Source organism: Haliotis asinina, chromosome 2, assembly GCF_037392515.1.
Source record: "Haliotis asinina isolate JCU_RB_2024 chromosome 2, JCU_Hal_asi_v2, whole genome shotgun sequence".
Classification (NCBI taxonomy): Eukaryota; Metazoa; Mollusca; class Gastropoda; order Lepetellida; family Haliotidae; genus Haliotis; species Haliotis asinina.
The window spans coordinates 35,756,876-35,784,524 of record NC_090281.1 but is presented as its reverse complement, the minus strand read 5'-3'; the positions used below and the strand labels follow the sequence as shown (position 1 = coordinate 35,784,524).

Below are 27,649 nucleotides of genomic sequence, written 5' to 3'. Positions count from 1 at the left end.
TTTTTCATTTCTTTAACAAATTAACTATGCTGAGTAAACCAAACCAGAAACAACTCAGGGTGCTCCGGTTAAGGATGCAGGAGTTTTGAGACGAATCAAACAAGTGTTTCAGAAAATATTGTATAACATATTTCATGGAGAGCATTGACACTACTTCTTGCCAAATCTCAATAACATCTATCCTAAATGATAAACCTCCAATAGTACCCTGGACGCATCTATGGCTCTGTGAGATAATTTTATTATCTCCCTTTACTGGTTTTTGTCAACACTGGGATATTAAGTGTACCAGTCATAAACTTTCAATCAAATCTCACTTGTGCTACTTTTATCAAACTGATTTAACTCAGCAACACAATTGTTGCAGAGGCACTCTGAAAGAGGTAGAAGGAATTCTTGCATATATTTTTTAAGGTTTCAGAGCTGTCAATTCATGCTATATGTCAATGATGGAAACATAATAAAAGCAATCTATTTTGGAACTTTTATACATACATTTAAGAATATTAAGTTCTACTTTAAAAGAGCATTTTCCCTTGCTAAGAAGCTCTGCAAATTCTACTATATTCATTGCCTAGCATCCTCTAAAATCACAGTCACTATTGTGACAGCTCCTCCAGATCAGTAAGTACAGATGTACTGCTGTTGTCTCCTAGCACAAACTGCTGCCCCTTGTCAGCCTTGTAGAAGTCAATCCTGAAAGCAAAAGAGAGAGTAAAAGAATGTTGTTTTAGTGCTACTGAGACAAGTAACCAATACAAAATAACCCAGACCAAAAACACAGCCACCTGTTGCCAGCAACACCCATTCCTTAATACAGACGAAAAACACTTGCAGAGTGTAGCTCTGTAACTCACATACTTTAACACAGACACAAAGCAGTCACTGAGCTAAGACAACAGTAAGGTCACCAAAAAGACTGTTATTGCCACACATTACCATTAATGTAACACAAACATTGTGCTATGACTTACTGCTAATGCCTTACCTTAGCGTACACTTATGAAATGGGATATAACCATGTATTTAGGTTTGCTTGCTGAACATTGTACTCAACAATATTCCATCTATATGGAAACAGTCTGGAAAAAACCAAATTTGGATCAGAAAATCCAGTGATTTGGATACCATGTGTCAAACTTGTCTGCCAGCCTGACCACTGTGTTGGTCTTTTTTTTCAAGCATTGGTTCCTGAATACCAGTTCTAATCCAGATATTCATAGGTGACAAAGTATATAATCTTGTTGCATGGGCTCATGACAATCGTAGAGCTAATACCATAAAACAGAGTGCTAAACTTGCTGCATTACAAAACAGGAATCAGTTGCTGCTGACCTGTCATAGATTATACCCTCCACTCCTTCCTTCCTCAACAAGTTGATGGTCTCAGAGCTGTTGTTCTCGTCTCCCCACACAAACATCACCAGCCCCATGCTGTGTGTTTTCTTTATGAGAGACAGATCCTTCAGCAGCCCCTCAGCCTGGAAGTCCACACCCTATAACAAATGCCACAGCATGTCAGTACTTCAATCCATAGTAAAATAGTAATATATATACATAATATAAATGTGAGATTACACTTTGTCAGTTAAGTATAGATTTACATGCTGACTTTACAGTTGCTGTGTGGGACAGATGGCTGACGTCCTGTGTTGGTGATTAGATTAGAATCCTGGATGGACTTTATCCAACGTGGTAGATTTCATCTTAGGAACTGTTCATAATTAATGGCTGGGGCAGGGATGATGATTTTTGTGGAAAAGCATGTAAAAAGTGAATGATCCAACACCCGTCCTCTACTCCCCCTCCAAATTTCTCTACAAAGTGGCCCTTCCTGGATGTCAAAATCAATGACATCCCCTAGTTCGTGTGTATAAAATTGAATACCTCCTTCCCATAAATTATAGCAACTTTCCTTTTGCAAATAAGCATTTATTGTCTGTGTCTCGTGGCAACAAATGCATCACAAAGGATGCAAGTACACCACTGATTATGAAATAGACCAAGTGAAATTTACCAGCAATCCATAGGCTAGAGCAAACTTAATGCCTGCATCGAACTCTCTCGCTCTGTAGTCAGTGTATGGTGAATACTTCAAAGTGGGGCCATTGCTTAGGAACAGAACTGGATATTTGTTCTGCTTCATCTGCAACCTGTAGTTGAATAGTGCGTCAAAAGACAGGAATAATCTTGCTAACTGTTAAGATCATGAAAATACTTGATGTTATGATTGACATTTGTTTTGCACTATTTACTATGCATGAAGTTAAAAATAATATCAATAAGATCCTATTCACTAGGTGAAGATATGTGCACATCCCCTTACAAATAACATCCGAACAGCCTTTTATGATCTATACTTGGCCCAATCTGAAGACCTGTAATAACCCTTCCTAAGCTACATGTCTGTAGAACATTCTGACTGTAAAACACATTCTGACTGTCGAACACATTCTGACTGTAAAACACATTCTGACTGTAGAACACATTCTGACTGTAGAACATTCTGACTGTAAAACACATTCTGACTGTAAAACACATTTTGACTGTAGAACACATTCTGACTGTAAAACACATTCTAACTGTAAAACACATTCTGACTGTAGAACACATTCTGACTGTAGAACATTCTGACTGTAAAATACATTCTGACTGTAAAACACATTTTGACTGTAGAACACATTCTGACTGTAAAACACATTCTAACTGTAAAACACATTCTAACTGTATAACACATTTTGACTGTAGAACACATTCTGCCTGTAAAACACATTCTGCCTGTAAAACACACTCTGACTGTAGAACACATTCTGACTGTAGAACATTCTGCCTGTAAAACACATTCTGACTGTCACATTCCTACATCTCATAAGTATCCTGATCTGATGGATGTAATGTGCCTCTGATGTTGTCATCAGAAGATAATTTATCCCCCCCGCCCCAACATATTTGAAACATTTCATTCTGGTGGACATGACAGAGACCTAAGTCTTTTAATTAGTTTAAAGGGAACATGGCTAATAGTTCACAAGATATGTTAAGCCAAATGTATGTTACTGTTAGTGTGTGTTTGACACGCAATACAGAGGATCCCACTTACATGATGCAACTGTCTGGGTCAAAACTTGAGAAGATGATGCATCGTGTTCCAGCATGCTCAAAGATGGTCTTGAGGATGGTGTCAACGTGAAGGTTGTGATCAAAGTAGTGTTCCAGCTCGGGACCACTCTGAAACATGGGGATACTCTTTCTTATCATCACCTCAAAAGGCACCAAAAAGTCTCAACTTGTGGATCTTGTGTTTACCAGAGGACATTTTTTCTCATGTTATTTGCTGAAGACAATCCAGTTATGGACATAATGAGCACTGATCTTTGTAATTGGAATAGGATGACATATGTCAACAAGTCAGCAAGCCTGACCACCTGAAAATATTGTTAGTCGCCTCTTACAACAAGAATGGGTTGCTGGAGTCCAATGCTAATCTGTATCGTCATGGTTGTCAAGCAAACTAATACAAGAAATTGATAAAAAATCTGTGGAGAGTCTGCCTTTGTTGACACTTTCGGCTGTCATGGCTTCTAGCATTGACCACTGCTGACCCTGTAATTCCTCTTTTGCTGAATAGTGTGGGTTTTTTCGATTTCCTTGCCTTTCCTTTTCACAGGTATGGGTCACTTACAGTTAGTTCTGATCTTTCTTTACCTACCTCAGTGGCCTGTGGGTGTTTGATCTCAATATTGAAACCAACTTCGGGGGGCACCCTTTTCAGACAGTCCTGAAGAGTGGGAAATGGTTGAAGGTCGTCACTATCGCTCGAGTCAAGTGTCAGTTCTGAAATGAACACAGTGACGTAAAGATATGTATAACATTCACTGTAATATAAGATGCATGCATCACATCAGTTGTATGCAAACAGAGTCGATGATATGCAATCAGTCAAGTCTAACCAATCATGTTTAGGCCAAATAAAAAATTGATGTGGTTCTATTACACTTCTTTAAAATTTAGGGCAGGTAGGATTGTTTTCACATTTTTTAAAAGTAAAGTACAAAGTATTAACACACATATCAATGTGTAATCGTTTATTTTATTCAACCAAGCTTGTGGTGGTCATCATGTCGACTTTCTCTATCTGAAAAACTGATGTCCATTGGTACTGGGAAAATAAAAATCAACGGTATCTGATGACTTATTTTCTTTCATACCAAATGTTTCAATTTCTATAAAGCTTAAGGTGGCTACAGAATTACAGGGTCGGTCGGGTAAAGGCAACCACAATTTTTTTTATTTGACCTAAACTTGAACTAAGCTGAACAAGTAACCAACAGTTTCAAGTCTCAAACGATACTGTCAGTAATCAATAGATCTTTTTCATTCTATTATCAGTGACAAACTGGCAAATATTTACTTCATTTCCACAATCATAAGATGCAACAATTAATGTAAAACAGCTGGCAGCTAGAATTGAACAAATTCAGGCATATCACTGATGATGGTCTGTTGGTCCAATGGCTTGTGTGGAGACAGTTCACAAGGAATGACAGAAAAGCAGGCCATGATAAACTTACTCGACTTTCAGCCTGAAACTTTCAGGACATTTTCAAAGAATAATAGTTAAGAGCTATGATGAGCTACCTATCTAACTTCAACATTTAGAACAATCACTTACTTATCTGATTTTCTGCAGATGATGATGCATGATATAGCTGAAAAAGTAAAAATACATCTGAAAACAAATATTCTCACCACTTTTTGTTGTTTAATCAAGTACGGTTTCATGCTGCGTTTAGCAATATTCCAGCAATATCAGGGCTGGGAACACTAGTAATTGACATCGTCAACACTGGTCAATGCAAATGGGATACAATAGGGCACAAATTAAGACATTGTTTGAATAGCAGTACTGGAATGACTACAGAACTAATGTCAGAGAGTTGTTTTTTCAACAACTCAATACATTTCAAAATTCAACAAACAAAATACCAGATCCCATCATCAGCAAATCAGACATCTACAACTTTGAGATATAGGGTTTCATATTTGAGTCTTGCATAAATTTTGACCTTAGAAATTTGCAGGTATATAGGATATTGCAAGTGGTATCTGTTCATCACACAGAAATTGATCCAATATTCCAGCTGTATGGCAGCGGTCTGTAAATAATCGAGTCTGGACCATACAATCCAGTCAACAGCAGCATGAGCACAATTTGAATACAATGACATGTGTCAAACAGGTCAATGAGCCTGACCACCCGACTGAGTTAGTCACCTCTTACAACAAGCATGGGCTATTGAAGAACAATTCTAACTAAGGCTAGACCAATTTTATTTCTTGTTTAGCAGATTTTTGTCCCCAGTAAACCCAAAGGAAGGCAGGAAAAAACTGAAAATAAGATTAAACGGGGATTGCACATAATAACCAAACAACAAAGAAAAAGGATGAGGGGAATGTCAGCAATTAAGGTGTCTGAAAGGCAGGGGCTCAGGCAACAAGGAGTGACATAAGCTAATGTATTACAAACTGTACGTGTGTTTGTTGTTTAACACTGCACTAAGCAATATTCTAGCTATTCCGTATAAAGGACAAAGGCCCAAGTACAAAGCTCAAAATAACCTTTTAAACACTTCTTAACTGTAAAGCTTGTTTTACAAATTTAACTAAGTTCATTAGGATATTCACTTTATGAGAACTTAATAACACATCAACTTTATAAATAGAAGGATGTTTCCAGATATATTCCGGAATATCTAACCATGTTGTCACTATCATTATTATTTTGACTTTAGTACTTAAGCCTATGGCATATATATTGAACAGTTTCAATTTGAATTTGATTACTCCAGCTCCATGGTGGCAAATCTGTAAACAATAAATTCTGTACTAGACAATCCAGTGATCAACAACATGAGCATCAATCTATGCAACTGGGGTACAATGACATGTGTCAACCAAGTCACCTGTTCCCGTTAGTCACCTCTTATGACAAGCATAGCTTGCCAGCAGTTCTATCCCAAATCTTGACAACATGAGAAAACAACTGTAAAAGTCACAATATCTGACACTGAAGACTGTTACCCTGAGAGACTGTAGCTGTTCACAGGTCAGGTCCTTGACAGGGATCTCCAGGAGCTCTTCCATATCATGATGTCGCTGTAATACATCACCAAGGTTACATACAAGGCTGCAATCTGATCATCATCCATTATCTCCAGGGTATACATTGGCTGGCTTTCTATCCAATCAGGTGCCTAAGCTGGGAAGTTGAGCATACCAATCACAGCTCACTTTTGCTTCTTAAATTATCTAACCGATTAAACTTGGCAACACAAATGATGCAGAGGTACTCTGAAAGAGGAAGGAGTTCTTGCATGTTAGTTTCATAATCACATCTGTCAAACTGTCTGTATGATTTCCCCGCAAATCTGAGTTGCACTACAAACAAACCTTTGTGGCTGTGACAACTATATTTGCTGACACTGGAATGCTCGGTTTTAAAGGTGGCTTAGCTGATTGGTTACTGAGAGAATGCGGAACCAGCAAAGGGAGGTAATATAATTATCGAGCCATAGATACATCCATGGTATAGTTGAGATTTATCACAATGTATACCCTTGAGATTATCGAGGAAGCAGTCTGATTGCCTGAGAGAGTTATTTATCATTATTTACATTTCTTGAAAATACATTATTTGCATGAAAAGTCCTCTTAATCCAACATGGTGAAAGCAGTCTGCTTTTTCTGGGTAGAGAGAACAGAAAAAATCTCCCATTATAAAGTATCCCCCATATCCCTGGCATATGTTATAGTGATTCTGTAGGACTGCAGTGAGACTTAACCAACCTTCCTATGCTGCAGAGCCACACTGAAGTCATGGTAGACCACGGGCTGTAGATCCTTAGACAGCATCACATCAAACTCCACATAGTCAGCTCCCTGCAACAAGAGTGTGTCTAGGCATGTGTATTGTTTAATATCTGCATCACTACCTATAACAAATAATGTCTGAACTAGACAGTCCAATGACTGATATTATTACCCACAATCCACACAGGAGCGAAATATATTATTAGGCAAGTGAGAGACATTCCAGTCAAAAGATGTCCAGTTAGTTGTATATAGACAGACACAAACCAACTTTCCAATTAGTGAGAGCGTTTAGTTTTATGCTGCAGTCAGCAATATTCCAGCTACATGGCAGCAGTCTGTAAATAGTTCAGGCTGGACCTGGCAATCCAGTCATCAACAGCAATTGAATTGAATACAATGACATGTGTTGACCAAGTCAACGAGCCTGACCACCCGACTGAGTTAGTCGCCTCTTACGACAAGCATGGGTTATTGAAGAACAATTCTAAGGCCATACCAATGTTATTTGTTTTATGGGTTTTTTGTCCCCAGAAAACCCAAAGGCAGGAGGGAAAAAAATAATATCACCAAAGTAATACTCCTTCTAAATGCTCAAAGTAATCTACTTTTGAAGTGTATATGGGCTAAAAAACAATCTAAAAAACGATTTTCTTGAACATTTACACTTTTGGCCAATAAAAACATTAGGACTTTATTTTTTGAGCGGGGGAAAAATTAACTTTTGTCATTTTCTTATTCTTGAAATTAGCAGCAAGCGGATCCATAAAACAAGAAAAACTTGGTCTGGCCTTAAGTGCCATATAACATGACAACTTCAATTGAGCAAAACAGCTTACATGTTGACCTGCTGCCTTTAGTGAAGCCACTGTATTCTCTCTCACAAGTGCAACTCTGAAAGTAAAGAGTATGCTAAAAAGGCAGCTGTGTAGAACAGTAAAACCAATCTCCACAGCAAAAATGTACCAACTTAATGGCAGGCTCAAGACATGTTTTACAATTTTGTAGTTTTCAACCAGTTCAGCTCCTAATACCAAAGGCAGTGTTTGCATTAATCTTCCCCCTGGGACAACAAAATTTTCTGGCTCGGACATATACCTTCGCAGCATGCACATGCAAGACTGTTGGGGACTATGCTTTTTAGGAGCACAAGGCATCTTTCCTACTGCAAACACTGCAAAGGTCTTGGCACCTAAAGTAAATCTCTCAGTTTCCACAGTTACAATACCACCTGATGATTCATTATTAGTAGGTTTATCGATGTATTTCCTAGCTCTAATATGTTGTATGGCTTCTATCAAGTTTGTCTTTCTTTCAGAAGTTGGTAGTCCGTATTTTAAGCTTCAATGCATTTCGACACTTCACCAACTCATCACATCAGCAAGGAACCTGACCACTCTACTAACTGATTTGCCTGTTACGACCAGTCAGGTTGCTGAGTATCAATTCAAACCCCAAATCCATTTGGGGGGCACCAGATGTATACTGATCTCAACCCTCATATTCATTATGACATCATTCCCAAGTGTACCCTTACCATCAACAAATGACAAGTATTTGAAAATAATGTAATTTTCTGAATAAAATTGACATTTTATACTTATCCTGATTTATGCTTAATTGCTTATGCTTAAAGCAATTAAGCATGAGTCAGGATAAATAAAAATAAATAAAAATCAAACTTTACTTTTTATAAGATGCTCCCATTCCACGATGCCCGACATCAAGACTCCGTCCTGTCCTCTTCCAGTGTTTCTGGTAGGAGATCTCCATCCCGAAGGTGTGATGTTTGTATGGTTTTATGGTTAAATAATGCACTGAAACAAAACATGATATGACTTTAGGAAAAGGGCTGATTAATGAAAAATGGTGCTGTCCCTGTTAACATGTAAGTTGTAACCAGCCATGTATTCAAAAAAGGAAACTGAGAAAGGGTGTTAACATAATGTAATTAATGATTTGATGGGTGATTGTTACATACTATCAGAATTGAACAACATTGTTTATTTGATGAAAGCATTCTCTCAACCAATCGCGTGTAGTGTTAGATAAATGGGTAGGCTGATCTGTGGAAGTTATGGTTTGATTGATCGTGAACTAAACAGACATTGTCTAGCTAACTCGTTTGTAAATTATTTTCAAAATATTTCCCATCATCAGTGACATGGTCAAACGTATACCGTTGGAAAATGTATTGGCCAACAGGGCTGGCTATTTAGTAAAGTTGTAAGCCCGTCATGTAACTAGCAAGCAGCAGGCCGCCAGGCAGCTGCTATTTCATACACTGATATAAACTGATGATATATAAACTGAACAGCAAAAGAAATGCAAGTTGTCAAGCTTAAATAGAAGACATAAACATGAACGCTTACTTTTTTAAGTATGTTTCTTTTGCTATTCAGTATAGTATCATATACCTGTGACCTCCCCTATGGGCTTGTGCTTTAGCCCATTGATTGGGATTTTTCTGCAGCCTAGAGATTCTGACAGGTTGTTCAGTGGTAAGATGTACGCATATCCAACATACTGAGGTAATCGGTTCTCCATTTCCACATAAAAGTCCAGTTGGTAACCCTACAAGAGAAGGGGTTTAGGTTCCATCATCAAAGCTTGTTTGCTAGTTGTTCAGTTGCACCAAGAGGTATTCAGAAACAGCAGAAGCTTGCAGATAATTCATTCAGAACCAGACAATGTGATTGCTTGAGTGAGCAATGGAATGGGGTTCACTTTAGCTCAGAAAAACATGCATCAGTGACCATTATTATTGATTCATGCACCTGGAACAAAGTAAAATGAAGTCAACTCTATGTCAATCCTAATAATCAAAAATTGGTTGCAATGACTAAACAACCAAACAATCGATAATGTTTTCTCATAATCAAACAATATTTGGAGACTTATTTGCATCAACAATATTTTTACAAGCACTAAATGCTTGTTCTAAGTCATGATTGAATTTTCTTAAAGACTCCAGGAAATATAAAGTTTAAAGCAAATTTAAAAAAAGACATCACAAATGAATAACATATTTGTCCTTATTTCTTGTGCATTAACAACCATAACCAGGAAAATTTGATAAATGACACTAACAAATTATTTTTAGATTTTGAGATTTATCCTATTCCTAACAATTTAGTGAAAAAATCAACAGTCCTAATCATTCAGTTATGTAAAATTGGGATGCAGTTATCTTTTGACCGAGTGAGGTAGAGACAATAATAATAGAAAAACTGTACGATTACTACAAAACTTTCAGTTGTATAAAGATGAGGCTTCATAGGATTTGTTTGTTTCTTTGGTTCTCGTTGAATAAAGCACTCAGCAATATTCCAGCATTATGGTGGCAGTCTGTAAATATCTGAACCAGTGATCAACAGCATGAGTATCGATGAGATGTGTCATTCAGGTCAGCAAGCTTGACTACGAGATCATGATAGTCCCCTCATATGGTTAGATGAGAATGTGCATTCCTACGCAAAAATGACATTAATAGTTATATTGGAGATAAAATAACAATGTAAAATGTACACTGCTACTAGATTTAAAGATTAAAAAATAACAGAGAATCTTCATGGCCAAGTAATCAGCTCCACTTGAAACAATGTTCTCTCTCCGACACCAAAGACTCAAAAAACATTCACTGACAGTATTCAAGTTTTCCAAAACATACACTGTTAGGAGCTGAAACCTAGTCATAAGAATCCAGGATCAAAATCAGTTTTCTCTCTCCTTTTGGTGGTATATTTCAATTCTTAATTTCACTGTAAAACTATGCTTTAATTTTCACTCTTTTACCATGTTGATGTTTGAGCTACCACTTTTGTTACTACTGATTACAATCTATATGTGCATTACTATTCTTTTTGGATTGTTACACATCCTAACATTTAAGGTTCACACCATACAGACGTACTGTGAGTAACGGACAAAACTATCAAAACACTTACCAGATTTTCTGGTGTGAATGTCTGACTGCTGAACACCAGGTAGTCATCGGGCTTGTAGATTAAGCCAAACTCGTCTTGACGCTGTCTCTGGGGGGCATCGTCAGCCACAGACTGGCAGAAAAACAGAGAGAACAAATGTCATTTCTGTTTACTGGAGTGAGTGAGTGAGTGAGTGAGTGAGTGAGTGAGTGAATGAGTGAGTGAGTGAGTGAGTGAAAATGAATTTTAATGCTCCTGTGGTATCAAACCTGTGGACACATTTACAACAATAAATGTGCGAGTATGGCTTAAAGCTGCTCTTAGCAATATTCCAGCAATATCCCGGCAGGGGTGACCAGAAATGGGCCTCACACATTGTGCTCATATGGGGAATCGAACCCAGGTCTTTGGCATGACGAACCAACGCTTTTACCACGAGGCTATCCCACTGCCCCACATTTAAAACAAAAGGCTACTCCCCACAACACTTGTATAAGACAAGTTAGTACATGCAGTAAATGACTGTGTACTCTGTAACTGAAAATCCACAAAATGCCACTGGAGGAAGATATTAGCTACTCACAAAGCAGGTTATTTCTGTCTTTTTACAAGGTGGAGGTCCATCTCTACTCTCTTCTTCATCTGCATCATACACGTCAGGCATTGATGGCTGTAACAGAAGAGTATACACAGTATGATCAACCTACTACAGTACTATCACTGAGTGTGAGTGAGTGAGTTTACTTTTACGCCGCACTATTCCAGCTATATGGCAGCGATCCGTAAATAATCGAGTCTGGACCAGACAATCCAGTGATCAACAACAGGAGCATCGATCTGCACAACTGGGAACCGATGACATGTGTCAACCAAGTCAGCCTGACCACCCGATCCCATTAGTCGCCTCTTTCGACAAACATAGTCGCCTTTTGTGGCAAGCATGGGTTGCTGAAGGCAATTCTACCCCAGGACCTTCACGGGTCACTATCACTGAACATACTGTTTGTTAGGGGTGACTCTTGAGGCAGAGACAACTATTGCCATAGTGATAGTCTACTGCAACATACTATTGTGATAGTGATAGTCTATTGAAACATACTATTGTGATAGTAATAGTCTATTGCAACATGCTATTGCAATAGTGACAGTCGATTGTGACCAACATTTACAATACAATATCCAGCTGTGTGGCTCTATTGTCCTAGGTATAAATCTTTTATGTAAATAAAATCATCTGTTACGTCTCAAAGTTTTGACTACATTTACAATTTCCTGCATCTTCTGCTTAAATGTGTTTGTCTGATTGTTGAATAAGGTTGCACTCAGGGATATTCCAGTTATACAGCGACTATGTTACCTGGCACATTACACCTTAACCTCAACTGTAAAACCCATATGTAAGGTACTGGCAACATTAGGTGAGATAAGAACCAACGAAAGGCAGATTCTTGTGCAGAAAAGGGAGATAACTCTAGTGTTCAGCATTTACCAATCTCAACCATAATCAAATTTCCTGAATGTCATTTCAAAAAGGCTTGGAAACCATTACTAAGAAATTTTTAAAACACTCTTACTCATCTGAACAACCAATTTATTTTTCTGTGAATCGTACAGTAATTTTGGGTGATGACATGTTCATTAATATTTATGTGCATCCATTGTATTTTCATGGTTACCATGTGAAGATATTGTTGTTTTGTCCTTAGCAGTATCTTTTAAAGTATTAATGTTTCCTGAAGTTCAAAATATAGAAATTGATGTTACTCTTCCAAATAAGTAAGTAAGTAAGTAAGTAAGTAAGTAAGTAAGTAAGTAAGTAAGTAAGTAAGTAAGTAAGTAAGTAAGTAAGTAAGTAAGTAAGTAAGTAAGTAAGTAAGTAAGTAAGTAAATAAATAAAATAAATGGCACTAAACTTCAAACTGCACCCCTTATTTAGACAAAGAAGCTGTTTATCAGCCATTTCCAGCAGTACTTTTCAAGTGATTGGTATAAATATACCACGTTCTAAGTTCAAATAGACGAAAATAATCATTATTACAATCAAACTTTGCACTGTACTACTCTTCAACAAAAGTATGTGTAACATAAATGAAACAATAGTTTTCAAGTTGTTGGTTGACCAAAACTGTTTCTGGATGGACATGGACAAACTGAGGGAATTTCTGTGTGTAACTATACTATAAGGCAGTAAGATGAGCAACTTATAATCATTTTTGCATCCTCACATCACGCATTGCATAGTCCATGGGCACACACTTGACCCTGTAGGTCTGTGCACGGTGACGTTGTTTCCACATGTAGATAGGATTGTTGAAGAGGCGGATCTCGGTGCTCACTTGTCCCATCAGCCAACCCCTGCTCCAGTTGTTGTAGCCTCCTGAAACACAAACACACCATCACCAGTGTCCTAATTAACCGGTACTCACCCTGACCTGGGTTAGAACTGATCTTCAGTATATCCCATGCCTTTTGTAAGAAGCGGCTAATGACATAGGATGGTCAGCATCTCTCCTCTCCTAATTACGTAAATCAATGCTCATGATGTTCATTACTGGTTTATATGGTCTAGACTCAATTATTTAGAGACTTCAACCACATAGGAGAGTGTGGCATAAAACTAGTATCAATCAGTTAAGTATTCAACCAACCAACCAACCAACCAACCAACCAACCAACCAATCCAAAGAACAGGTATCCCAAGACAGCCAATATTTTACGCAGACGAGGAGTGCAAAAATACATTATGTTAATGTCTGTCTGGCAATACATCGGGCGGTCAAGTAGCCATTATACTGACCACTATAACTTGTGTGACATTTAATGACATTTTTTCAGCCACCTTTCTAACTTGTAAGACTGTAATTCAAGTCTTGTTCTAGTCTTTAAAAGAGAACTCCAGTTGGTGAAATTAACCCAAAAAGTTAATAGCTTCAATATTGTGAGCACAAACAATACATAAGAACCCCTATTCTATCCATGAAGACTTGGGTCGGAATAGGTCTTCCGCATCCCATGCTTGTCTTAATATGTCCGTGAAAAACGCCATAATTTAATTAGGGGCTACTAAATGGCATATGTATACATCAAAAAAGCTCATTAATCATGTCTAGGTTAGAGGACTGCCATCCCTCATGGAAACACTATTGTCAACAACATTTTCCAGGCTATGTTAACTTTGGTTCAGCACTTTAAAAACCCAGAGGGTTAGCTAACCTTTGAGCCACCTTTGACCTTCTAATCAAACAGAAGACAGATGAAGAGATTTAACCCATCAGACTACTATTTTAGGGAGGGTATTTAGATCACTGACACTGATCTCTCAAGAAATTCAAATCTGCATGAAATACAGATATTTGACCTGCAGTATATACACTTCTGGGGTTGATGATGACTACTATTAGCTTATATTTCAGCAAGATGACATCCTTGAACATCTTCATCGACTGTTTACTCACTGCTGAGAATAATGGAATGCATCATGCGTATCAGTCAGAGGCAGTCATGCAGAAAACAGCATTTGGAATTGTTCAAGCACAAACATTTTTTACATAAAAGTTGACCGGGTGTCCTCTAACTCAGCCAGATTCTGCCAAAACAGGTCTTTCACAGTGGGATTTGACTTACTAGGGTTAGTGTTTTGATAAGACTTAGTCCTGAAGAGCCATTGTCTGTATCAACAAAATGCTCAATTTGTGACATAAGTGAACTTTGTATTTAAGTTAGATATAGTGATATGGCATCGTTTGAATATTTTCACATTTTTCATACATGTGTGTTGACCGGTAGTTTGTATAAACAAATGCTCACTGTTTTACATAAGTGAACTTTGTATTTAAGTTCGATATAGTGATATGGCATTGTTTGAATTTCTTCACATTTTTCATACATTTGTGTTGAGTGATAGTTTTTATAAACAAAATGGTCATGATTAGGAAATGCTCAATGAGAGGGATTACAGAAATTTGTATTCATGCGAGATACATTGATAAAAACGTAACAATTAGAACCAGTGCTAAGGCATAATGAAATATGATTCTTAATAAGAAAACAGAATCACGTAAATACCTGGTGCTGATAAGACAGAGAGTATAATGTTCACTCGTATAAGAAAAAAAACTATGTCAGACCGAATGCTGTAATGAATGTCAAAACTATTAAAGAAGCTGATAACCACACAATAAAATATACAGGAAAATCAATCACAGCACTTTTGATAAAATGTATCGTCTGACTCCTGATTTTCTCAACAATAACTCAACTAAAGTACTGCCAAAATAGAAAAAATTCACTTTCTTTCAGGTTTTTACTCTGTATTCCTAAAATTTACACAGTTGCAAGTAGTATATGTTGACATGACCCCCAGACTCTGGATGAACTTGAACAGGCAACACAGAGAGAATACCAGAACATTGCACAACATTAACATGTTCAATCATATACCAGATATAATGTGAAATGTTGTTTCTTTTGCTTTAGTAGTGATAAACACAAGCATACATCAGCAATTACGTCTCACTGTAGATACAGATGATACAACCCTTGAACAAAGGCTCACGCTTCAGTGGCTAATGCTAATTACCTGGCTGGCATCTTTCACCTTACAAGACCTTCTTGGTCAGACTCTGGCTAAGTGAGAATGAACCGTTTAAACAGTATGTTACGAATATTAACTTTTGCGATTTGGTAAACTCAGTTCTGTTTGGTCAATTTAAAGGTTAGCTGATGCGACCTTCTACTTGTCCTTGTTAAACTCAACATAGCAGTGTACCGAACAATACTCAGCCTAAGTTTACTGAGACTGCAAATTTGTTTATACTTACTAAAGTATAATCATAATTAGCAATATGGTGAGTTTGTGCATGTGGGCCTTGGTGTCAAATTTCTGAACTAGTGCACCACTGTGTTTCAACTTTGTCCACCATTACACCAAAAAGATATTTGAAAAACCAGCTGTGACAAGCAGAAACAGCTGCTGGTAACATGATTATGGCTGTGACACACTGTGCAAGTATTTGGTATACACATACATCACCCAGCACATATGTATGTATGTATAGCGCTTGGCAAGTGACAGTTTTGCATTACTGTAAATCACAAAATTTTGCCTTACGATATTTTTGCGAGTGGCGACCAACAGATGTTTTTGCGTCATGATATTTTTGCGACCTGCCTAATTATCAAAACATAGCATCTGAAAGTTCCAACTGAAGTAAATCCAATCACATACTAGTATTAAAGTTTGCTGCTAATCTTGAACTCAGTTCAGTGGAGTACTTTCGCGTGCATGCAATCAGTGATGTTTTCCTAAAAACAACACACTCTGCATAGGCCAGATAAGCTTAAAACATTTCAAAGGGATTAAATTAAATGGCATGACCCTATTAAATTGGTGGACTCAAAAGCACACTATAAATAATGTGTTAAATTTTAAACAGACATACACTTCACAATCATATTGAAGTTTGTTACTGTTACCAAGCGCCAGCCGTTAGGTTTACCTGACCCATCGAAGGCCTCCACACCTGAGAAAGCTGCTTGTATGGAAGCAGGGAACAAGACGATAATGGAGATTTCTTCTACACAAGACAACATGACAAGTCGATGTGGAGTCAAGCGGAAAAGAAATAATAACCACGTTTCTCCTGAGACTCGGACAAAAATTGCAAAATATGCACCTGAACACTTTAGCAACCTTTTGAATGTTAGTCTTGTGGAAAGTGCTGTCAGATTTATGAAGAAATCCTACCTCATGGCTAAGTCTAATGACAAAACAGCAGAAGTGACTGAACTAGTACACCAAAGACGAGGCAAACCTTTACTGTTAGGTGAACTGGACAAACTTGCTGCAGACCATCTGAATGAAATTCGGAAAGTGGGTGGTATTGTAAACAGACACATTGTACTTGCCACAGCTCGTGGTATTGTTCTGCATGAAAATCGATCACTTTTGGCTGAAAATGGTGGTCCGATTTGTTGGGACAATGGATTGTTGAATTCATTTCTTCAGACGCATGGTTTTGTGAACAGAAAAGCAACGAAAGTTGCCAGGAAAGTACCATCAGACTTCGAGCAAAAACAAGAAGAGTTCATCAGCAGTGTAGGGGAGACGATCGCAACCAAATCCATTCCATCAGACCTAATCATAAACTTTGATCAAACTGGTGTCAAGATTGCTCCTGTCTCCAACTGGACATTGGCCAGCCAAGGTACGAAACAAGTGTCTGTGATAGGTGTGGAGGACAAATGCGAGATTACCATGTTGCTTGGTAGCACTGCATCTGGCAACGTGTTACCCCCCAGGTCATTTATCAAGGACTCACCGACAAGTGCCATGCAGACTACAACTTTCCTGATGAATGGCACGTGACACACATGGCCAATCACTGGAGTAACCGAGACACAATGCTCGAGTACGTGGATCAGCTTTTAGTACCATCTACTAAGAAAGTAAAACAGTCACTACGTTTGCCGGCCAGTCAGAAATCTCTCGCCATATTTGAAATGTTTGCTGCCCATAGATGTTATTCATTCCTGGATCTATTGAGAAAACTTCAAAGTGAAATTTGTGCCAGCAGGTTGCACGGGCGAGTTGCAACCAATGGACCTATCAGTGAATAGGGATTTTAAAACACTGAGGAAGTACCCCTTTAGTCAGTGGTATGCAGATAAAGTGTCGACAATGTTGACACAAAAGCTGTTGATCTCCTGATCAGTGTAATGAAACCTATCCACGCCCGCTGGATGGTCTCAGCCTTTGACATAATATCTAAGGACAAAGAATGTGTGTTGCATGGTTGGTGCCTGTCTGGACTATCAGGCGTACTGACTGAGTGATTTTTGTGACATGTGAGTACTAGTTATGCTAGTAATTAGTCTTCCTTCACCTTGTTGTCATTGCTTAATTGATGTATCATCTAGATCTGTTATTAATTGTATGAACTGATGAATAATAAATTGATGGTAGGACACGTTGTTTGTTGAGTATTTGTTGTTGCGTTCTACCAGCAAACTGCGTCATGATATGTTTGAGAGCTCAAGTCATTCGCAATTTTCGCAAAAATATCATGCTTGCAAAAATTTCATGATGTACAGTATTTATATTATACTCACTTGCCAGGCAGGTAACTTGGGTTTGATAACCCACCTACTGCTGTGATATTTCTGGAATATTGCTGAAGGCAGCATAACATCCCATTCCTCCCCTTACTCACTTGTGAAACAGTTTGGACAAACACCTATCTCTGGTCAGTTATGATGATAAAAAGATCATTCATTTGTCAGCATTTGTTATGTTAAAAATAACCTACAGCACAGATTATCCTATCAATGATGTCTAACGTCCGTCAACACTCACCAAACTGACCAAATTCTGAGATATCTCTCCTTTCACACTGGCTATCTGTGAAAAAGAAACATGACAATCAAACAAATAAATCCAGTCAAACTCAATGGTATAGAACTAGCCCTATACAATGACCACATCTCACATACCCACAGCAGCAATTGATTCTCTCGTTGCCATGACGACAACAGACAGCCTATGTTCCCTAAATTTTTTAACTATGTTTTTACTATATTAGCAAAGTTTGAAACTCAAAAAGAAAATTAGGGCTGGTTAGATCTTGATGTAAAATGATCCTTAGATCATGATGTCATGACCAAAACATGACACAAAATATCTTCATATGCATATCTATACATTAATCTGACAATCAAGCAGGTAAATTTGAGAATCTTGCAGTCCTTGTTGAAAATAACCCTTCTCAGGCAAGCAGGTATTTCGAATGCTGATACTAGTTCAACTGCTGTAGATGGTTGTTAAAACTATACAACACGCTTAGTGCTAAGATCACTCTATGGAACAGCCCATGTTTCCGTACAAAGGACCGTCACGTGACATTCAAATGCTCCTCATGGGTATGTGAGTGTGTGGATAAATTTACTTTAACCATATCAATATAATAAAGATATTCTGTATAATTCTACATCTCTGTGTTCTGGGTTTTGTTATTGTGTTCATGGTAAACAACCAGGCACAGAGGTAAGACTCATCCTTTATGGTGTTCAGATACCCTGTTATACACCTTTTATCAGTTTGTTGGACTAAAAGAAACTCAATCTCAGTTACCTCCAAAGGCGAGCATGGGGTTGTCAAGATTAAGAAAATGTGACCTAATAGTTGGCTGAAAACATTACATAAAAGCAAACACTGGTTAATTTTTGATTATTGTACTTTTTGTGTTTATTGTTCTTGGATGCAGGTTGGTCTCCCATCGGACAACAATCAGCTTTAGTTGGCCATTGCCCGCATCCAGGAAGCGGCAGATGTAATATCGGTACAGGTAGTCCGCATCTCCCGGCAGGTTGATAACACGGCTCCACGTGTTACTATAGAAACAAAGTTGCAAAATATGGATTGCTCCATTTTGATCGAAGGCTACGCCTTCAGGTCACACATTGAAAGTTATACAGAACCACAGAATCATTGTATATTATGAATTCTCTGTGAGTGTACCACAGTGTCACTACAACAAGCCCAATTCAAAATAAAAAATTTCCATCAACCTAGCATGTGAATACTACATCAAGTGAATACTGAAATGCCACAGAATTTTTAATCACTTCAAGAACGAACGAATGAACGAATACTTCATAATGCAGTCTACTTGGTACTTGTATTTGTCAAAAACACTTTTCAAAATAACTTGTTACGTGCATGCATGTGCTGCCCAGGCAAGTGATTATGGCAACAGGGGATAAATCTAGTATGTTTGGAGAATATTGAGAGATTTGGGCTGGACCAAACCCAGATTAAGCTTCACTCACAGTAACCAAACGAAACATGAACAATGTGCACAATCATCTCTTGACTTCAGTAAGAGTGGGAGGTCAGCTATCACTGCTGTCAAGAACAGAGCTGCAGTGTTTATACATGCATTTGGAAGAACTTAGGAGGACTAAGTGTGCTATCATCATTATTTTTTTTGGAGGAAAATGAAGTCTTTGTGTAACAAACATTAAATTCTTTCCTTTCAGTGTTGCGACACAACAATCACCGTTGAACTCCAATTTGTTTTGCTTACATTTATCAGTATTATATGATAAGAAGATTTATGTGCATTTAGCTCTCTTTGTTAGCTGTTATGCAACTTCAACACTTGCATTTTCACACTTCAGCATCTGCATTTTCAGTCGACCTTAGACATGGTGGAGCAACAAGAAGTAACATGTCATAATGGGCCCAGTGTTCATCACTAAACCAGTTGAGAAGAAATCTCAACAAAAACACTTTCACCTTTGTTCAAGGATGTGATAACTTTGTGTAAACATGTTTTATAAAGCATATCACCTTACTGAAGTTAAAAAAAGAAACAGTTCTTAAAAACATTACATAACAGTTTAAGAATACAAAACTTTCCGTACCAAATACCGGAGTGAGTACTGCTTAGTGACACATCAGCAAATTTGCGGCTATCCGCAGCAAACTAGATGTTGGAAGAATTACCACAATTTAGAAATAACAATTATGATTAGTTACTTCTTAGAGTTTTATGGACGCTACTTCAGCAATCTGAACTGAATACAGATCGATGCCTTATCAACTGGCATGTGAAGTAGCAAACATCTGATCATGTAATATGTTATTTGCTCTTACCTCTCATCTTCATGTTTTTCCAGCGGTACCCCCTCCTCGGGCATCCAGTTGCCTAGTGATGATGTGTTTCCTGTCACATAGACAACTTCACCTTCCTCTGTAGCAGCACTGACGGCAAAAAAGGTAGCCACGGTCATTGTGTAAACAAGTGTCGAGTGTAGACAGGCAAACAGAGGCTCTGATATGCTCTTTCACCAGTACCCTGAAAGATTAAAATCAGTAACAATCTGAGACTGGGTCCATGGTATTGCAATCTGCAGATGTCAGAGTAGAGTAAAAGCAGTGTTCATTCCAGCCTTTTTAAAAAGTGTTAAATTAAAGGTCCAAAGATAACAGCTGTACACACAGTAACTGCACACAGACTGCATCTACTTGTACAGCATTTGTACCATATGTACAGCTGTGTTCTTGGGATATTCAATTTAACAAATGTTTAATACATGGACACTACAATCCAGGGCTTCATCTTGACCAAATGAAGTAGGGGTCCAGGGGACATCTATCAATACATTTTATGAGTCCGTAATGGTAACATGAGGTCCTGTGAAGGACTGAGTGAGGATGTTTAATACTTTGGACAGTATTAATACAGTGGAGGACATCAGAAAAAGGGGTTCACACATTGTACCAAAACATTTAATAAATCCTAGGGTATGGAGTGATGAGCAATTGTCTTAGCCACTAGGCTACCCCACTAAAGTACTGAAATGGTGTAGGATACTGTATGTTCAGAAAATTACTTCAGAGTCTGGAATGAATCACTGGTCGCATTCAGACACAGATAAATACACTAAATGCACTGTCAGTACTGTCTTGGTATTTTTGTACATTTCTCCAGATACTCCATTCTCTACCTTTGAGCGTCCTTCTTTCCATTTGTGCATAGTGTAAAACCCAGCAATCTCCATGACACATGTAACACAGACCAAGGTAAACACCTCCTACATCAATACTCACTGCCTTGTATGGACAGGTTCTTTTGCTGTACCTAGGTGCTTCAGCAAAATTTAGCACTGGCATCTGCGTTTTAGTTTTGTATTTTGTTGCACTAAGGAACTTAAACAAAGTCTGTTATGCATATCCATGCTAATGTGTTTTTTTTTCTTTCAGGCAAGAGAAATTTTACTTCCTGCTTTACAGAAAGAAAGACGATATAATCCTAACGTTAATGCGACATAAGTGAAAAGCTCTTGAAATTAGTGTGAAACCTAAACTCACTCAACTTCCTCTTTGTTGATGTAAACAAACACAAAGAGTTAACTCATGTGGGTTTCACTTGGCTGATGATTTTTCAATCGTTTTTTCCCTCCCGCCTTTAGGTTTTCTGAGGACACAAATCCATCAAATTAGAAATAAACTTGGTCTGGCCCAAGGTGTTTTCACAATGTTAACAAAAACATTGCATTTAGTTTAGCCTGCTTATTTATTATGTGTTATTATTCCATGGCACACAGGTGCTTAACAGTATCATATAAGTATTGTATTCTTGTTGCACCAAGGACCCCAGTGTGAACAATTATCTGATCATGTCAATATTTGTTTGATTTGATTGTGGCTATGGTGCTGTGCTCATGTGAAATGATCAGTATGTGTGTGATACTTTGATAAGCTGGGAGGATCTGAGCCATGTAGATACCAAACCTAACTTCATATCCTGCTTTGACCTATCTTGAGTTGAGGTATGAACAGTGAATGCTTGAATAAATGCTGATTGCAAGATGGAAATATTTTGTTATGCTCCTATTTGTGAATCCAAAAGCATGAGATGATTGCCTAAAATTTCCATTCATTTGAGCACTGTTCTGTGGATTTGAGATTAATTCTGCATTGCCATCTGCTAATACTAACCTGCAAATTTCCATGAAAAATGAACCTTTTTGTCTTCCACTTCTTAATCATGAGAAATGTTTATCAAGTAGTTTTATAGCTGAAACAAAACTGATATCAGAAGTAACTAATTTATCTTTTGCGTTATATTGAGTCAAAGTTTCTACATTAACCGAGAGTTCTATGTTCACAATGAATACACCATGGCTTAAAACTTTGTTATACATATTTGACATTTTCAGTGAGACAAGGTTATGAATGAAAATACACATTCATTTCTACCTTGCTGCTTACACTTTCAGTAAAGCTTCTTTCGTATTTTCCCATCTGTGTTTTCATGTGATTAATGTCAGTATTTAGATCTTTTGCCTTTGGGACTAGACAGGAGACCAGTCTAAATCAGCTGGCACCAATTACGTCATAATCAAAGGGCGGTAAACCTGGCCTGTTTAGCTCAGCAAACAGAGGACACAAAACGGCACACATTTATAGTGCAGGTTATACATTCATTGTAAGAAAACAAGTGTATATTTTCAAACAATGATTTTAAATAATTAAAAAATTCCATGTTGGAACAAAAGTGATTTTTTAGTGTACACTTCCCATTCAAGGTCACATGCAAAGCAAAAGCAACTTCGCTGATTCTGATTCCTTTTGATATGGACTTACAGTAACAAATCATCAAAAATGCAAATTCAACTTATAAAGTTGAAAAATAATACGATTAAAAAGGCCCCCGCAATCAGAGTTAAAATGATTCACTGATTTTTCTCCCAGCGCTGGAGGAAAAACGCGGTTGCAACAGCTGTGCTGCGCTACGCTATAGCGCATTGACTAGGTTCCCCCAGCTTGAACTGGGGAAGGTGACTCATATAAACACAGAAACTGATGTGTGCAATGATTATCTCTGTGGTCAAAGCTGCAGAACAAGAGATGTTTCTTGTGATTACAAGCATCTTGGGTCTGCAGTACTATTCTATTAAACATACACTAGTCCCATACCTGCAGGTGTGCAACTCAAGTTTTCAAGAAAGTGTACAAATACTAATTTCATTGTTGAAAAAGGATCAGCTTGAAAACAGAAATATTTTAATTCATGTCTATGGGAACATGAAAACTCAATGTATGTTTTATTGACACCTATCTGTCTGTCTGCCTGCTGATGACAATATGCAATACACAACTTTAATCACTGATTACATGCAATTTGAACTTAACACCTATCAGGCCATATGTCATAAACAAAATACACTGATCTATGGCTCATGCACCTGGGTTCTGTCTCTGTCACATTATGTAATTGCAAAGACGGGCAGATATGATACGTGTACACGACATGTATGTCTGTAGGTTGCAAACAAACTGGATCCATTTTTCTAGGATGACTGGATCAGATGGAAACTGGAGCAAACTCAGATTGTCACTTTCAAGTTCTGCTCTGTACTTCTACAAACGGCAGTTTACAGCCCACACTAGTTCACTATCTCAGGATTAGTTGACTGGATCAAATGCAAATGCAGAGAGCATGTATTCACAAAATCCAACCCTCTATATACATTATTTATGGACAACAACTTCTTTTATTGTATATGATGCGATGTTTCAGTATGGATTCTTATACCATTATCACTCTTGCTTGACAACAGTATATGAATCCATAGCAAGATGTTACATCATATACAACAAATGAAGTTGTTATCCATAAAAAATCTTTCTTGTCTCTCACATACTTCTAAAATGCCAATCAAACAGGTCATCTCACACACAATGTACGCTCAGGGTATTGGCAAATGAGCCAGCCAATAAAAGGTCTTCATTACACTTGTGCACATCCACCCTCTCCAACAGGGTTTGGTCTCCTGGGTGCTTCGTTTTGAGGGAGGTGTCAATGCGTAGATATGGTGTATTCGCGGACTGGGGATTAGCTCATAGTTAAGATAAAAAACATGATGATGAAAACAAATGAATGCACTGATGAAGATGAAGGCACAGTTGAGTTTAAACTTCTTTAGTTGCTTTCGACAAACAACTATACATGAATGAGGTGAGCAGACTTCCAGCTCAACCCCAGGCCCTTCCTGTGAGCGGTATAATCCTGATCGCAGTCGTCCCTACACAGACAGTCGGAATACCAGACTCCTCACACCCAGTGTAGATGTGAGCATACATATATATACAACAATGGACAGGCAAAGATTCAACAATGGACAGATGGTGAACAATAGCACTTCCTTCCACAGCTGATGTGATGGCAGACCCCGCCAAAGGCCATGAATGTCATACACAGTAATCAATGGCAGTGACAAATAGGAAGAAGGTAGCTGACAAGACACTGTACACTGTGGTAGTGATAAAACTTAAGAATGCAGACTACATAATAACAAATAAGTCTCATACGGCATTGTTACATAGTTGGGAGTTTCTAGAAATATCTGGACGATGACTGTCCTGAATTAGACACTGTAACAGAAGTAAGCCCAAGTACAAAATACTGCGCTTTTGATTCGTGATTCTACTCTTATAATGCTGTTTATTTGTTTTCTCACAATCAACATTATATGTCATGAATAACTGATAATTGTGTTTTAACCCTGTTTGCTGTTTTGGCTGCATATGACCTTTAACATTGTTTAAGGTAAGAGGTTATAAATCTCCTTTGTTCAGATCTTGTTTTGTTTGTATGTCTGCCTTTATATTTCCATGAATGTCTATGTGATATGGATTCCAACATAGCTAAACAAAGTCATCCACTATGACCACCTGATCTGCTTGGCTGCCCTTTATCATCCAATACAGACTGACTTAACCTAACCAAGAATACACACAATGGGGTGGCCCAGAATTCATTCTGGGTTGTTATTCTATTTTCAATTATGATTTTTTAAAGTACAAAGGTTAGGGCAGTTTTCTATCTACTTTGTTACAATGTTAGGAGCCAAACGGCTGTCTTGGGTACTGTGCACACTACATCCAAAACCACTTAAAATTAAATACACAATGTGTGCCAGTGAAATTTTCACAAACCGATACAAGTATACTGAGATCAGACACTGATATCACTAGCAGTAGCCCATCACATTTCAAGATGCATTTTATCACAATTTGGCACAACACGGTCAATATTAAAATTTCATTTTTTTCAAATGAAGTCAATTGATGTTGATAATGACACAGATAATTCTCAGTAAATACCTGTTGATATATATCACTAAATTCTATAGTTCACTCAAAAAAAACATACATTAACATGATTAAGACCACACTAAACACACTGAAGTTTGATAATGCATTGTATTCAGTAAATCTATTAAAACAATATCACAGTTTCGTAGTGAGAGCTTTTGAAAATCAAGGTTATGAAACTCAAAAACAATTTCAGCCTGACCACAGGGTTGGTTAGATATTGATTCAACCTGCCAGTTCTGACAAAAACAGAGCGGCCAGCAATATATCTCTATATTCAGTAGCAAGGCGAGTTGATCAATATGTGGTTCAGTCCACATGGTCCAAGCTACAACATGACATATGAAGGAACCAACCAAAAACCATTGAAAGAGCATAGACGTATCTCTAAGCTGGCAACATATTACAAAATGAGGAATAACCTGCATATGTATTTGTTTATGGGAGCGGCCTTCAAACAAGCTCCTCAGAGCTTTTTGGCCAAACCATTCATGACTTCATGAACAATTGTGTCTAAACCATATTCAGTACATATTCTAAATTTTAACCTGATCATGGGGCAGGTGAATCAGAATCTAGCCGTCTGTGTTGAATATAATCCGTCTAGGGCGGTTTGACGGGTAGGTATGTCGGATGCTGTGAAAATCATACATCACAATGAATACATATTTCAGCTTTTCATGCTAACACTATGTAGTATCGAGCCCATTCATACAAATGTTTCAGTAAGACAAGATATTTTATGGATGACACATTCTATATTGTTAGTGTTATGATGCATCAGTTTCACAGCTTGCAATGAATTATACTTACGCTCTTGTCGTCTGTAAAGAATCTTGTCATTCTAAAATGATAATCAAAACAGTTCGATTTCTCAGTTCCTACATTTTCTTAAGATGAAGACGGATTTTACCAAGGACAACATGCCAGATATATGGTCTGTCTGTAAATACTGAGATACCAACCTTCAGTTAAATAAAATAACATAATCTTAGTGCTCTATTTAATAATCAATAATATACAGATCTACGGTGGTAAGTGTAACAGTGCTGAGCTCTGAGCTTGAAAATGAATACGGTGAAAACAGAGAGAAGAGTCACGTCTGAGACTTCACTCATGTTTCACTTCTTGGTGTGCAAAATTGCACTCGTTAAGTCCGTGTATGCCCTTCAGACGCTGCATGGGTCTGAATAAGCACGGATCCGGCATTTTTTGTCATTACTCACCGATCAAACCATCAACTGTTTACAAGGAGGAAGAGACAGAGCCGGACTTCAGCGTCATATCATCAACAACAGCCACACTTACTGTGCACCGTTTCCACAATAACATTACTTGAAACAGGGGACGTAACTCTAATGCTTAACAGATTGCCGAATACCACTAACCAGTTTCGTCCGGAAGTATCCAGCTAGATCCCGCGCTCTGCGAATGATCGTTTGGCGACTGGTTGTTCAGTGAGTCCATCCCCGAGAGCCCCGCCCAAAAACTGATAAGCAAGCATTTAGCAAGCATTATAGAAACTCATTTGTATCTATCAATGTATTACGCCAGTCGATATCTGCCATTATTCATTGATATCTGCCATTCATTCATTCATTCATTCATTCATTCATTTATTTATTTATCTATTGTTCGGGCGAAATCTTTTCAAAATTCTGTGGTATTTCAGTATTCACATGATGTAGTATTCACATGCTGTGTTGATGGACATTTTGAATTTTGAATTGGGCCTGTTTTACTGACATAAGACTGCATAAGACTTTGAAGGTTTGTTTTATTTGGTTAGCTTGGAGGTGTTTAATTGTAGCGCCGGGTGTTTGTGTCCGGTGAACTCTAGGGCACCATAAGTGCCTATTACTGGTAATTAACAAGAAAATGTAGATCGATACTCATGTCATTCACTGCTAGGCGTCTCTGGGCAAGTCTTGTTTATCAAAAGACATAAAACAACAGTTGTTTAGATTGATTTCACGTAATTTCCCGGGGTCTGGAAAGACACTGTATATAAATGATTCATGGCTACCTTTCTGTACACATATAGTTCATGTGTCTGAAATATGAGAAAATGCTTCACAGTGTGAAATCTTGAATTTTCTGTTTTCAGTGGCGGTTTTCACATTATACATTTCGCATGATTTCATCCGAACACTTGGTATTGGTGACATAAATCTTTTGCTATTGTATT

The 27,649-nt window shown here is 37.8% G+C and overlaps 1 protein-coding gene across 1 annotated transcript; it reads right to left on the bottom strand.

Moving 5' to 3' along the window:
* On the bottom strand, window positions 1-26,810 carry LOC137273654 (putative glycerophosphocholine phosphodiesterase GPCPD1 homolog 2). The gene is made up of 18 exons (XM_067806442.1): window positions 26,688-26,810; window positions 20,452-20,653; window positions 19,030-19,184; window positions 18,151-18,195; window positions 13,022-13,173; window positions 11,380-11,466; window positions 10,818-10,928; window positions 9,288-9,444; window positions 8,558-8,687; window positions 7,710-7,764; window positions 6,847-6,939; window positions 6,082-6,156; window positions 4,673-4,709; window positions 3,710-3,834; window positions 3,101-3,228; window positions 2,018-2,153; window positions 1,336-1,496; window positions 1-696 (listed from the first exon to the last, which is right to left on the bottom strand). The coding sequence occupies exons 2-18, from the start codon at window positions 20,586-20,588 to the stop codon at window positions 600-602; spliced, it is 1,881 nt and encodes a 626-aa protein (XP_067662543.1). The 5' UTR covers window positions 20,589-20,653; window positions 26,688-26,810; the 3' UTR covers window positions 1-599.
* Between the last annotated feature and the right edge of the window lie 839 nt (window positions 26,811-27,649).

Coding starts and splice junctions, on each gene's coding strand:
- LOC137273654 (XM_067806442.1), bottom strand. CDS start 20,588: ATGACCGTGGCTACCTTTTTTGCCGTCAGTGCTGCTACAGAGGAAGGT. Junction 9,445..10,817: donor CATTCACACCAGAAAATCTG/GTAAGTGTTTTG, acceptor CTTCTCTTGTAG/GGTTACCAACTGGACTTTTA. Junction 4,710..6,081: donor AACAGCTACAGTCTCTCAGG/GTAACAGTCTTC, acceptor TTACTTTTTCAG/CTATATCATGCATCATCATC.